The sequence below is a fragment of the Peromyscus leucopus genome, chromosome 10 (genome assembly GCF_004664715.2).
Source record: "Peromyscus leucopus breed LL Stock chromosome 10, UCI_PerLeu_2.1, whole genome shotgun sequence".
In the NCBI taxonomy this organism is placed as follows: Eukaryota; Metazoa; Chordata; class Mammalia; order Rodentia; family Cricetidae; genus Peromyscus; species Peromyscus leucopus.
In genome coordinates this window covers 89530331-89544636 of record NC_051071.1, presented here as the reverse complement: position 1 = coordinate 89544636, position 14306 = coordinate 89530331, and the positions used below count along the sequence as shown (strand labels likewise).

General features: G+C 39.3%; 1 protein-coding gene across 1 annotated transcript in view; it reads left to right on the top strand.

Annotated features, from left to right (window-relative positions):
• The window catches only part of LOC114691799 (ATP-binding cassette sub-family G member 3-like), a 78427-nt gene extending 76762 nt beyond the window's left edge, over positions 1 to 1665 (top strand). Inside the window, exon 16 of the mRNA XM_037209250.1 lies at positions 1459 to 1665. Within this exon, the coding sequence (XP_037065145.1) occupies positions 1459 to 1639 (181 nt within the window). The 3' untranslated portion in view covers positions 1640 to 1665. The remainder of the gene's footprint in view (positions 1 to 1458) is intronic.
• The last annotated feature ends 12641 nt before the right edge of the window (positions 1666 to 14306 follow it).

Genomic DNA, 14306 nt, shown 5'->3' with positions numbered 1-14306 from the left:
TACCACATCTCCTTTCTCCTGGTTTGGTCTGGTATCTTTCTAATATAAATTCCTTACCAGTTAATGGTCAGGAGGACTTAGATGTATAAAGTGGAACCAGAAGAGGGCTGTCCACAGACCTCATGTTCACCAAAGGATTGTCTTCACAAGAGGAAGAAGAAATCTGTCCTGTTTGTAGATTTGGGAACTTTTAAATCCTAAGAGATACATAGAGATGGAGACACACAAGCAAGGAGATACACAGAGATGGAGACATACAGAGATGGAGACACAGAGCTGGAGATACACAGGGATGGTGACATACAGGGATGGAGACACACAGAGATGGACACACACAGGGATGGACACACACAGGGATGGACACACAGGGATGGAGACACACAGGGATGGAGACACACAGATATGGAGACACACAGAGATGGAGATACACAGGGATGGAGACACACAGAGATGGAGACACACAGGGATGGACACACACAGAGATGGAGACACACAGGGATGGAGACACACAGGGGTAGAGACACACAGGGATGGAGACACACAGGGGTAGAGACACACAGGGATGGACACACACAGAGATGGAGACACACAGGGATGGAGACACACAGGGGTAGAGACACACAGGGATGGAGACACACAGGGGTAGAGACACACAGGGATGGAGACACACAGAGATGGAGATACACAGGGATGGACACACACAGAGATGGAGACACACGGGGTGGAGACACACAGGTAGTAATTGTATATTCAGAACTTTTAGCAGCAGCAGCTTTTCTAACCTGTGCCAGGGCCAGTGCTCCAACTGCTACCCAGGCTGTCTGTAGCCATGGGCTGCTGGGGATGTTTTATAGATGAGCATCTGTGATTGCCATTGTTGTCTTGGGACAGGAGCTGACAGGAATTGACTGACTCCTGTCAGAAACCCTTAGTCTCTCTGGTCCTCAGTCTAGAATTTGATGCTGTGTTAATTGCATGACTGTCTACTGAGTCAGCAGAACTGCACAAAGACTGATCTCTTAGAGTGTCTGTGTGTCATTAGGAAGCTGCGGTTTTCGACTTCAGGAGAAACAAGTCCTTCATCCATGCCTTTGCACTTTGAGGAGGGGGCAGCATTGTAGATTTAGAAATCAATGACACCTTGAAGACTACAAAGTTCAATCTTAGTATGATTCTCTAATCTTGGCCAAGTTTACTTAGCCTACTTCCTTTATGCTTTTAAATAGATGTGATAGCTATGCCTCTTTGAATGGTTTTTGAAATTAACTAAGGGACCTGATTCGGGTAGTTTATATTGATATAATATATAACAAACTTGTAAGTATAACATTACTACTACCAATTAAATATGAAGATGAAATTTTTAATGATGTGTTAAAACTATGAGTTCTTAAAATGGAGGAACAGTGAATGTACTGAATACACTTTGACATTATTTTTATCTATGTTGAATTACAGATGTACTGGTGAAGAATTCTTGACAATCCAGGGCATTGATCTCTCATCATGGGGCTTCTGGAAGAATCATGTGGCCTTAGCTTGTATAATCATTATCTTCTTATCAATTACCTATGTACAGCTATTATCTCTTGAGAAAAAGAGATGTTTTAAAATCACCCTTCCACTTTCTTTGAATTAAACTGACATTAAAATAAATTAAAGCTTTACCTATCGCTGTCCATGTCAGTGGAGCAGCAGGTAGCACTTGGATTTCAGGAGTTCAGTCACCAGAGTGCAAGGCAATGGTGAGTGAATCCTGGCTAGGCAAGACCAGAGAACTTGAGTTTCAAATGTCTCTTGCTAGTGCTGTGCCATTACATGTTTGACAACGCCACTTTTCTCTGTTATCTGGCCTGGTGTGAATGGGTGTGGGGATCCACACTGCCTTTAATGTAGTATGTTTATCTCATAAAAATATGGTTTACTAGGCATTTTTATCTGTGGATTATTATGAAGTTGATTTCCTGTTAGCCTGTACTGTTTAATTGAAGTAATGATTTTACAATAATGGTGATAGTTTAAATAGGATTTTGATGATTAAGGGCTTTTAAGAAATGTAGTAAGGGATTGTGATAGAGGTTGGTTTGGTGGGAAAATTAATATAGGTAAAGTTAGGATATCATGTTGCCCCCACACCTGAGAAAGCAGGGGCTGCAGAGAGTAGAAAATAGGATCGAGGAAGCATCATGTATTAGGACTTATGAGTTTCTCTTGAGAAGCTGTATAGACTGTGGTTTAGATTAATTATTAAGGAAAACAATCAAGTCCCAGGAAGTAGCTCAAGTTCTTTTTGATGTTGGGAAATGTGTTCATAGGTTTCAGTGTGCAACCTAGCTTTAAACAATTGACTTCATGTAACTAGAAAACAAAGAATTGGATGGTTAGTTAAGATATTGGACAGGACTTTAAAATATGAAAAGTGAAATCAGTAATCTGTTTTTCTGGCAATTATAAAGATGATTGCCTATGTAAATGATTATGACTAAAAGGCTCCAGATCTATGATAAGTCTAAAATATAAATGTTTAACTGCATGTGGGTGTTGAGGATAATTTGTGTTTTACCTGTAATATGTAAAATGTTTACTCTTGTAAGTGAAATGGGAAACATGTTTATTTACTTGTATTCATTATAATCATTTACTTAAAAATAGAATGTAACAACATTATGATTTTTATATTGTTTGAAAAATTTTCCTGGGGTATATAAGCTGTAAAGGAAAAATAAAGAAGTCAGATGTCCATCAGCTGATGAAAGGATACTGAAAATATGGTACATTTACACAATGGAACATTATTACATTATTCAGCTGTTGAATGCATCTAGAATCACTTATTCAGAGTGAGATAACCAAGAATCCAAAAGACAAATACTGCATGTTTTATCTTACATGTGGATGCTGGCTTTTAAGCTCTAGGCACGTGTACTTCAGTCTGAATACATAGAGGTTAGGCAGCTAGTAAGGGTCCAGGGAGGACAAAAGGATCCAAGGAAGAAGAAATAAGAGTACAATATTATAAAGAGATAAATGGAAAAATAGACTAGGATTCAATGGGAGGGTATGTGAGGGCAAGGTAGATGAGGGAATAAAAGGAAGGGCAATTACACAAAGGCCATTTGAAAACATATATGGAAACTTACTATTGTAGAAGCACCCTATAAATATGTATATATGAAAGGAATAATAAGGAAGTCACCATATAACAGACAAGACAATGCTCTAGAAAGACATCTTATGTCACCAAGTAAACCTTGAGTGCCAGGAATGGATGACATCATGTTCAGTCATTGGCCAAAGGAGTTCCTATAGATCTCCCCAAACATCATAGACTATTGCCAAGGCTATTGGTTGCTATTCATAACCTGATAGTAGGATCCTATTGCTGAAGATCCCACTTACTTATGTCATTAACACAGAGATATGAAGCCAGTACACATTGGAGGCTTCACCACTACTCCTAGCATTCATGGTGCTGGGAGGTTCTTTGATGCTCCTACAGGAGAATAGTAATCAACAGTATCCCCTAGCTATAAGCCTGCAAGATAGACAGGTACAATAGCGGCACAGATGTGACAGTTGTAACCAACCACCTTAAAAAACGGGTTGAAGGTCACTACATGAGATGACGCTTCTCTCTGACACTGTGAAGTGGACAAGAACCTGAGATTAGACAGGTCCTGGGCTTAGGGGAAAACCTACTGCTATTATTTGTCCAAAGAAACATAGCATGCAGTGACTTCTAATGACATATTGCTTTACCTATAGACCAGAACATTGCTCAGCCCTCATCAGAGAAGCTTCTTCTTGCAGTCATGGTAATTTACAAAGAGGTCCACAACTGGACAATGTAGAGAGACTAAGAAACTTTGTAGCACACAGCCCTACATGGGATGTCTTCATCAAACTCCTCCCATTGACACTGAGAGGTCTACAGAGAAAAGGAGGTAAAAAGGTTTTAAGAGCTGGAGGTGGTGGTGGATGCCTCCAAGGAAACAGGATCTTTCAGAAACTATAGGACTAACACACACAGGAACTCACAGTGATTGTGGCAGCATGCACAAGACCTGCACATCTCAAGCCAGACAGAATCCCAAAACTGAAAAGGAGAAGTGAACACAAAATCCCACCCCTAATCCAGAGGCTGTGTGTGATTGGTATTTGCTGGGAAAAAGAAAATCAGTTTTCTCCAGTAAGGTGTCACTGGGAATATCAGCTCCACTCCAGGACAGGACCTGAGCCCCGGGTTAAATGACCAGCATGAAACAGACTTCATGTAGGTTTTGTGCAGTTTTGTTTGTTATTTATTATCCTACTGTTTTTTTTTTTTGTTCTTTAGTTTGTCTGTCTTGATTTCCTTTTGTTGTTGTTTTTATTTCCTTTCTTCAGCTCAGGGAGAGAGAGTAGGCTATCACAGAGTTAGGTGGGTAGGTAGGTGGGAAGGATCTGGGAGGAGTTGGGGAAAGGGAAAAATATGATCAAAATAAATTGCATGGAAATTTGTTTAAATAAACATCTTTAAGTGCATTGTAGATACATTACAAACAGCACTCTAGGTTAGGAAATGGATCATGACTAACACATGTAAGACAGTCATGCCTGTCTCCAATCAGGACTTCCTGTCTCCATGTGTTGCTTCTGAAATGACACCATGCACCCATCTGTTTATCATCAGAGCACTGTAACAGCTCAGGTTTGTCTTCTAGTATTTGTAGGCATGGAATCAAGTTTCCCATCCACTTTTTAGCCAATTTATGTTTTCTTAATTTATTGAGACAAATTCTTGTGCCCTCAGGACAAACTTGCTTGAAATCCGTGTTCCTGTGATTCTGACTCCTGACCTGCAGCAGTTACATGAGTATCCCCCTACATTTGGCTTATTACGCTTAATTTTCAAATACTTTTATGTATACAGAAATTTAGGAAGATAGTGTCAAGAGTTCTTGTGTGCCCTTTGCCCATAATTTGTTAACGTGAAAATTTTCTTTGCCAAGGTACTTTGATTAAAACTGACATTGTCACTGGTACATTGCTGTTCATTTATCTGAACACTATATCAAATTCCACCACTTTTGTATTAATATCCTGTCTTGTTTAGGGATCTAAACATGCATTGCATCAATCTTTCCTCATTAAAAAATATGCTGTTAGATGGGGTGGTATTATGTTCCCCAACTATTGTGCACGCTAATAAACTTATCTGGGGTCAGAGAATAAAACAGCCACAATATTAAACATAGAGGATAGGCAGTGGTAGCACATGCCTTTAATCCTAGCATTCCAGAGGCAGAAATCCATCTGTTCAAAGGATAGAGCCAAGCATGGTGACTCACGCCTTTAATTCCAGAAAGCCAGCCTTTAATCCCAGGGAGTGGTGGTAGAAAGCAGAAAGGTATATAAGGCGTGAGGACCACGAACTAGCAGCATTTGGCTGGTTAAGCTTTTAGGCTTTGAGCAGCACAGTTCAGCTGAGATTCATTCGGATGAGGACACAGAGGCTTCCAGTCTGAGGAAACAGGATCAGCTGAGGAACTGGCAAGGTGAGGTAGCTGTGGTTTGTTCTGCTTCTCTGATCTTCCAGCATTCACCACAAAAACTGGCCTTAGGTTTGATTTTATTAATAAGACTCTTTAAGATTCCAGCTACAGTTAGATATAATGGGGCCTAGAAGATCACTGAATTTAGCCCCCTGTGACTGGATCCTGAGTATCCTTTAGCACACAGTGGATGCTCTGCAGCATTGTTTGAACATCAGTCTAGAGACATTGCTATACTCTTTTATCTCTGAAATTTAAGGAAGAAGGTTATTCCCTTATGACCTTGGGATTATTATAACTTACTATATGTCTTAAATACTTTGTGAATATCAAGGCCTGTTAGTTAGGTTTTTATTTTGATAAAACTGTTTGACCAAAAGCCCCTGAAACTACTTGGTGAGAATTGCCAATGTTTTGACTAAATGTGCCTCTTCTGATGCTTTCCAAACTAAATAGATAGGTTGATCAGGACCTAGAGGTATTAGAACAATAGATAGATTCCTTCACAAAATTGGAGAGACATAGATTTTTTTATGAGATTAAAGGACTTTGGGAGCAACCTGTTGTTTCTATCAATCACTAATTTTAAATAAATCTTGCTATTGTCAGAAAAAAATTAATACCAGTCTCTGTTCTCTTAGTCCCCCTGGCTAACTACTCTATTATTAGCACAGGCTGGGCCTTTAGTTCTCATTCTGATTTGATTAACAGCAGTGCCTTACATTTTAAACTAAAACAGGGTGAGTCCATGATTTGACTCATTCACTAAAACCAGTGGAGAATGTAACAGATCCCCAGGCCCTAGCACAGCTGACTCCATGATCAGAGTAACATTCATGCTATAGAAATCAGCTTGTAGGCAGCACGACCTGCCAAGATTAAACAAAGGCCAAATATATCAAAGTCCGCATAGTTCTGAGAAAGTCCCAAAGTGTACAACCTTGCTTTTTAGCTTCTACAGTTCTGCTTCTGGAAAACTATTCTTGTTAACTGAAGTATGCCAACCCACAACATGTCTATTGTGCTTAAAGGCTGATCCTGAGAATGTCTTAGTGCTATACAGGGATTCTGAACACCCAGTGTAGTCACCCTCTGGCTAATACAGAGTTTCTATGGCTTAAACCCATGTGTGAGCAGTCTTCTCTGGTGAATATCCTACAAAAATGAGGGCAAATCTTATAAACTTATGTTCTACCAAGTGGGAAACCCCAAAAGATATTAATGAATTTCTAGACATTATGACCTAACAAAGTTAAATGCAGATGAGATAAAAATATAAGTGGGATAGAAGTGGTAATATACCAATCCCAAAAGCCCAGGCTCAGATAGGTTCAGTGTATAATTCTACCAGGCCTTCAAAGTAGAACAGTAATGATCTCAAGAGATTCCCTAAAGTAAAAAAGTCATTTTATGAAGCTGGTGTTATCCTGATACCAAAACCAGAGAAAGACACAGCAATATAAAAATAAATTGGGGAACATAGATACAGACATTCTCCATAAAATATCTGTAAACTGATTATGAAAACATGTGAAAAAAATTGTTCACCATGATTGATCTGGCTCCATTTAGAGATACAAAGATGTTCAACATACACAAATCAATAAATGTAATACACCATATAAATAAACTCAAGGTCAAAATCACTTGATTATTTTAATAGATGTAGGAAAGGACCTTGATGAAATCCAACACCCTTTCATGAAAACCACCCTGAAGAAAATATGAATGGAGGAAACTCATCTCAAATGATACAGACTGAACGACCTGCAGCCAACATCATGATATGTGGATGAAAACTCAAGGCATTTCTACTAAAATTAGGAATAAGCCTGGGCAGTCTGTACTCTCCACTCCTGTTCAGTACAGTGCTTGAGATCTTAGCTAAAGCAGCAAGACAAGAGAAAGACAGAGACAAACAGGAAGGGAGAAGTCAAAGTGTCCTTATGTGCAGATAACAGGAGCCACACATAACAGACTAAAGACTCCACCAGAAAATTCTTAGAGCTAATAAACACCTCCAGTAAAGTGCTGGTATACAAAATTCACAAATAATATACAGTAGCTTTTCTACAACCAATGACAGATTGGGAAAGAAATCAAGGAAACAATATTAACCACAGCAGCCTCAAAAGCAATAAAATACCTTGTAGGAAACCTAACCAAGGAAATAAATGATCCCCACAATAAAAACTTAAAAGTACTAAGAAAGGAATTGAGGAAGATCCCAGAATAAAGACCTCCCATGCACATAGAATAGAAAAATTGCTGTTGTGAAAATCGCTGTTCTACAAACAAACAAACACAAAAAAAGCAAAACCAAAAAACCTTATCAATGTAATCTCCATTAAAATTCCATCACTTTTCACACAATTCAAAAAAACCATGGTAAAGTTAGTGTATTGAAGCATAAACACCCAGGGACTGCAAAGCAGCCATGAATAAGAAAAACTAATTCTGGAGACATCAGCATGCTATACTTCAAGATATACAACAGAGCCATAGTACTAGAAACAGTACTGTACTGGTACAAATAGAGATGTGTAAATCAATGGAACAGAACTGAGGACCAGGATATACTCACTTATAAGATAGCTCTATTTTAAGTCTCTGAGAAATCTCCATGCTGATTTCAACAGCATCTGTATCCGTTTACATTTCCACCAATAGTGAAAAAAGTTTCACTTCTCCACATGTTCACTATCATTCATTTTCTCAATGATATCCATTTTTTATTGGGGTAAAATAGACCTCAAATAATTTAATTTACAAGTACCCACTGAGTAAGAATTTGAGCAGTTTTGAAAATATTATCTATTTTTCCCTTTCTTTGTGTGTGTGTGTGTGTGTGTGTGTGTGTGTATGTGTGTGTGTGGGGGGGGCTGGCTGTATCCTTGAACACACAGAGATCTGTTTGTCATGTGAACTGGATTAAAGGTGTATATGTGATATTTTATTTGTACTGAAATGTGATTTTATTTGTATGTTAATAAATAAAGTTGCCCAGGGGTCAGAGCTACTAGCAAGCCATAGGAAAGCTGAGCAGTGGTGGTGTACACCTTTAATCCCTACACTTGGTAGGCAGAGCTAGGTAGATCTCTGTGTGTTCAAGGATACAGCCAGCATGGAGACACATGCCTTTAATCTCAATACCAATCATAGAAGACTTGCAGGTGTGTACAGACAGGCAGTGACTAGGAGGTCATGTGGTTGGATTTACAACCAATGAGAAGGCAGAACAGAAACTATAAAAAAGACAGACACAGGAAGTAGGTCTCTTTTGGAGAGGTAGGACCACTGCAAGATGAAGAGTAAGGTTTTTAGCTCTTAGCTCTGACCTCGTGGCTTTCTTCTTTGCATTGGTTCTGTGTTTCTTATTTAATAAGATGGTTGGTTACATCTAAAGGTGTATGCTACCACCTGACTTCTGCTTTGGCTTACTATTAGCTCTGACCCCCAGGCAACTTTATTTATTAACATACAAATAAAATCACATTTCAGTACAAATAAATATCACCATATTTCCCCTTTTCTATTTTAATAAAAAGAAAAAAGGAAAAAAGTTATAACTAATATAAGGAAAGCTATATACAAAAGTACAATAACTATATACCATATATACAAGCAATAAATACCTAAACAATGTCTAGTCCATTTGCATTTGACAAATTCAGAGAAAATAATTCCATTATCTATCCTATTTTGGTAAGTCCAACATGTACCTGATTCACTTTCTATCCTAACTTATATTACTAACAGAACTATCTTATAATGTCTTTCAAATTTATACACTTACACCTCTTTAGTGAGTTTCTTTTCTAAAATTCTTAACAAGGAAAACTATAACTGTAACTATCAAATCTTCAACTCCCTCAGAGACCCAAGAAGAAAATAATATTACCTAATAAAAATAAAAACAGGAAGTGCACGCAAGCAACTTCCAAAAAAAAAAAAAAAAAAATGTGAGTTGACAGAAACAGCCAGCTGCCTGGACAGTCACCTGAGGTTTCTCCGCAGTGTTGGGGCATCATCTTCAGCCTATAGGCTTAGCATATCTGACAGACTCATTTGTGAAGTAGGATGTACACAAGGTCAACAGTTCAACCTCACATTGGGTGAGAGCAGTCCATGTACCAGAAACACCTGAATTCCACTAGTGTCATGTCATGAGTCAGGATTTTAAATTCTGGAAATTGTTGATGTTTTTTGAGTACAGCTGTCCATTCTTTTTGGCTGTGTATATGTGTGTGTGTGTGTGTCTTCATCTCAGCATCCTGTTCTTCTCCATATCCCTCTATTAAATGCCAGTCTACTATTGAGAGGTTCGACTCTGTCATCTTAGTTATTCTTCAAAAACAACTGTTTCAGCTGCTGTTCTACTGCACATCAGAAGCCATCGGCCCACTTCCTGTTCAGCTGCCTTCAAAGAAAAGGGCACAGTACCTTTTCTGCATGGCAAAGGCCACTTCAGGGATGGTGCCCTATTGTCCTGGCCTCAGAAAATGCCTTTTGTTAAAGCCACAACCACACTTGTCTTGGCAAGAATCAGTAGTCCTTTGTTTCATGTCCTGTCTGTCCTGTTTATCAGCAGTTGATTCTAGGATACTTTGTTGTCCAGTGGCTAACTTTTGCCACAATGAAAGTTAACTCCAATTACAATTTCTTCAATGCCCATATTTTCTTTTTTTAAAAAATTATTATTATTTTATTTTACAATACTATTCAGTTCTACATAACAGCCACAGATTCCCTTGTTCTCCCCTTTCCTGCCCACCTCCCCTTCCCCCCAGCCCACTCCCCATTCCCACCTCCTCCAGAGCAAGGCCTCCCCCGAGGACTGAGATCGACCTGATAGATTCAGTCCAGGCAGGTCCAGTCCCCTCTTCCCAGATTGAGCCAAGCATCCCTGCATAAGTCCCAGGTTTCAAACAGCTAACTCATGCAACAAGCCCAGGACCTGGTACCACTGCCTAGATTCCTCCCAAACAGATCAAGCCAATCAACTGTCTCACCTATTCAGAGGGCCTGATCCAGTTGGGGGCCCCTCAGCCTTTGGTTCATAGTTCATGTGTTTCCATTCATTTGAATGCCCATATTTTCTCTGAAGTAGATTGGTACCGCAGGGAGCCGACATGTCTCATAGTCATAACAAAAAAGAAAACTTTTCTAAGTTACTAAAACATTTTAAATGCCATATTCTATAGATCTCTAACGGGTTTGAAGATGACCTGCCTATCTAAAATATATCTGCTCGATCTTGAAAACACACCTAATATGACTACAAGTTCTATTGTAATGTCTAACTACTAACTTTCATTTCTTTTTATCCTAATAGTTGGTAATAATAACATTCAAGTAGCAACACCTTGTATTACATTGTTAAATGAACAGTATAAGTGCAATATCTTGAACAAGATTAGAAATATATGTATGGCATTTTCTAACAATATCAACATATATATATATATATATATATATATATATATATATATATATATATAATTTGTATACAATATAAAAAATCCAATCCAGTGTAAAGTATTTAAAACTAGTAATTGTCTTTTTCTTTTTTTAAACAAGAACCTTAAATGTAATCCCCTTTGCTTAGCCCTAACATTAACAATGTCTAGTCCATTAACATTTGACAGGTTCAGACGGAAAATTTCATTAATATATAACAATGTCTAGTCCAGTAACCTTCGATAAACTCAGACAAAAATATTTATTACTTATCCAATTTAAAACAAGTAGTTCCTTTTAAAAAGTAGATTTAATAATTGACCTTTTTATCTTATCATATCCATATTCTCTTTTTTCTTTTCATAATAGATTCAAAAATCTACATTTTGTCGTTTTTATATCTTCTCCTTTTTCTTTTTAGAGTAGATTCCGTTATCTATCCATTTATCCTATTATTTCTTCATCTTTTTTCAATTATCTACCTCATATATATATTCTCTTTTCTTTTTCTATTTTTTAAACAAAAACTCTGAATCTAATCTCCTTGTTCAGCTTTTTTTCTGACCATTAACAATTAACAACTTGTAACCAACCATCATAAACAATGACAATACCCATAACTCATTAAACAACCAAAGACCTTCCATCCCACATCTTGGGAATATGGGTGTCGTTTTCTTAAAATTACTTCCTGCTTTCTGGGGGCAAAGACATCTTTAGGGAATTCTGAAAATAAAATTTTTGTGTTGCTGGAGGGCTTCTCTTCAGGTTCCACCAAGCCCCGCAGTCCCACAATCCATGTATAAAATAATCACTCAGATGCTTATATTACTTATAAACTGTATGGCCATGGCAGTCTTCTTGCTAACTGTTCTTTTATCTTAAATTAACCCATTTTTATAAATCTATACCTTGCCACGTGGCTGGTGGCTTACCGGTGTCTTTACATGTTGCTTGTCCTGACGGTGGCTGCAGTGTCTCTCCTTCCTTCTTCCTGTTTCCCCAATTCTCCTCTCTCCTTGTCCCACCTATACTTCCTGTCTGGTCACTGGCCAATCAGTGTTTTATTTATATAGAGTGATATCCACAGCATTTTTGGGTTAATTGTCTAGTCCTGTATCATTTGTCCAGTTGCTACATAATGAGAAAGTTCAGGGCTTATTTCAAGTCCTTGTTCAAGTAGTCTGTCAGGCTGGATCATCTCAGCTAGCCATCTCAAAATTGTCCTGAGCAGTTTGTAGTCCAAAATCAATCTTTCCATGGTGTTAATAAGCTTAATGACTTTATCATAGTCCATGTGGAATCATTGTTGTAGGGTCCCGTCATCCTTTTGAAGATTTCAAAGTTGTTGTTAGGCATGGTCATGGTTCCCTTTAGAATTTTGTGTGTGTGTGTGTGTGTGTGTGTGTGTGTGTGTGTGTGTGTGTGTGTGTGTGCCTCCTTTGTGGTTTGGAGCAATCACAGTCTGATAAATGTCTGTCTCTTGGAACCATGAATATTCTTCCCTAGAAGAGAAAATCTTCACAGCAATTTCTCCCCACCATTTGTCTTGCCAAACTTCTCCAAACTGACCTTTGCCAATGTTTTCTTGTAATACGATGGTCCTGGCAGCTGTTCTCTGAACAAACAGCAGCAAACCCTTTGTCCCAGGTAGCAGCATCACCATAGTCACTGACACGATGAGAAAGAGCCAGCAACTCAGAGCAGTAGCCTCTGCCTCCATGGTCCCACCGCAAACGTTTGTGGCTAGGCCCCAGCCGAAGCTTCTCCTTAGGAAGCCTCCTAGGCCAGCCTCAAACTCGGGATCCTCCTGCCTCTGCCTCCCTCAGTAAATCAACCAATGTGCTTCACCACAACTGGCTGAGGGTAGCTCAGGTATGAGCAGGGACCCAAAAGGTCACAGGCAAGCAGCTTTTTCATGAATTCATACCACAAACGTTGGGCACCAGATGTAGCATGAATCTTAAAAGTTCTTATTAATAAAACCAAACCTGGGGCCAGTTATTGGGGTGAATGCTGGAAGATCAGAAAAGCAGAACAAGCCACAACTACCTCACCTTGCCAATTCCTCAGCTGATCCTGTTTCCTCAGACTGGAATCCTCTGAGTCCTCATCCAGGATGAATCTCAGCTGAACTGTTGCTCGAAGCCTAAAAGCTTAACCAGCCAAAAGCTTCTAGTTCCTGGTTTTCACACCTTATATACCTTTCTGCTTTCTGCCATCACTCTCTGGGATTAAAGGCTCACTTTCTATGATTAAAGGTGTGAGTCACCATGCCTGGCTGTTTCTAATGTGGTCTTGAACTCAGAGATCCAGAGGGATTTCTGCCTCTGGAATGCTAGGATTAAGGGCGTGTGTGTGTGTGTGTGTGTGTGTGTGTGTGTGTGTGTGTGTGTGTGTGCTACCACTGCCTATTCTCTATGTTTAATATTGTGGTTGTTCTATTCTCTGACCCCAGATAAATTTATTAGCATGCACAATATTTTGGGGAACATAATACCACCACATATCTAGTCAGATTTTCTATAATTTTGTATGTATGTACATGTGTGGCTATATGTGGGTGTGCATCCCTGTGGAGGTCAACAATAGTGTTATACTCACTCTCACACTGAACCTGAGGAATGAATCATGACTTTCTGATTCAGACAGAATGGTTGGTCAGCAGGCCCCAGGGTTCCCCCTGGCTCTCCATCCCACTACCAGGCTTTTCACCTGGTGCTGGGGATCTGAACTCAGATCCTCATGCTTACAGAGTCCAGCCACTGCCCAGCCTGCACTTTCTCTGTGTATCTTGTACTATGATAAAAGTTAACTTTATTAACAACTTTATTCTTTAACAATTTTGAGAACTTAATGCATACGATGTATTTTAATCATTCTCAGTCTCACTCACCCTCCACTGCTACCTTACAACAGAATACCCCCAAAATCTCCCTCCCATCAAGTTCATTCCCTCCCTCACCCCTTTCTCCTTTTCCTCCTTCCCTCCTTCCCTTCCCCCTCCTCCCCCATCCCTCTCTCTCCACTTTTTCAATGACCCACCGAGTCCAGTCAGTGCTGCCCATGTACACATGGAGTAGAATCATCCCCTGGATAGTCAACACACCAAGGACCACACTCCTGAAGAAAACCGACTTTCCCTCTCCTGGCAATCATCAACTGTCCATAGCTCCTCAGCTGGAGGGGGAGGCTCGTGTGACCCTCCCCCCTTCATGCTGGAATGTTACAGAGACTATTAGAGTATGAAACTGACTTGTTTTCAACATTGAACTTCGTGGTCTATGAAGTGTCCTGTACTGCACACACTGC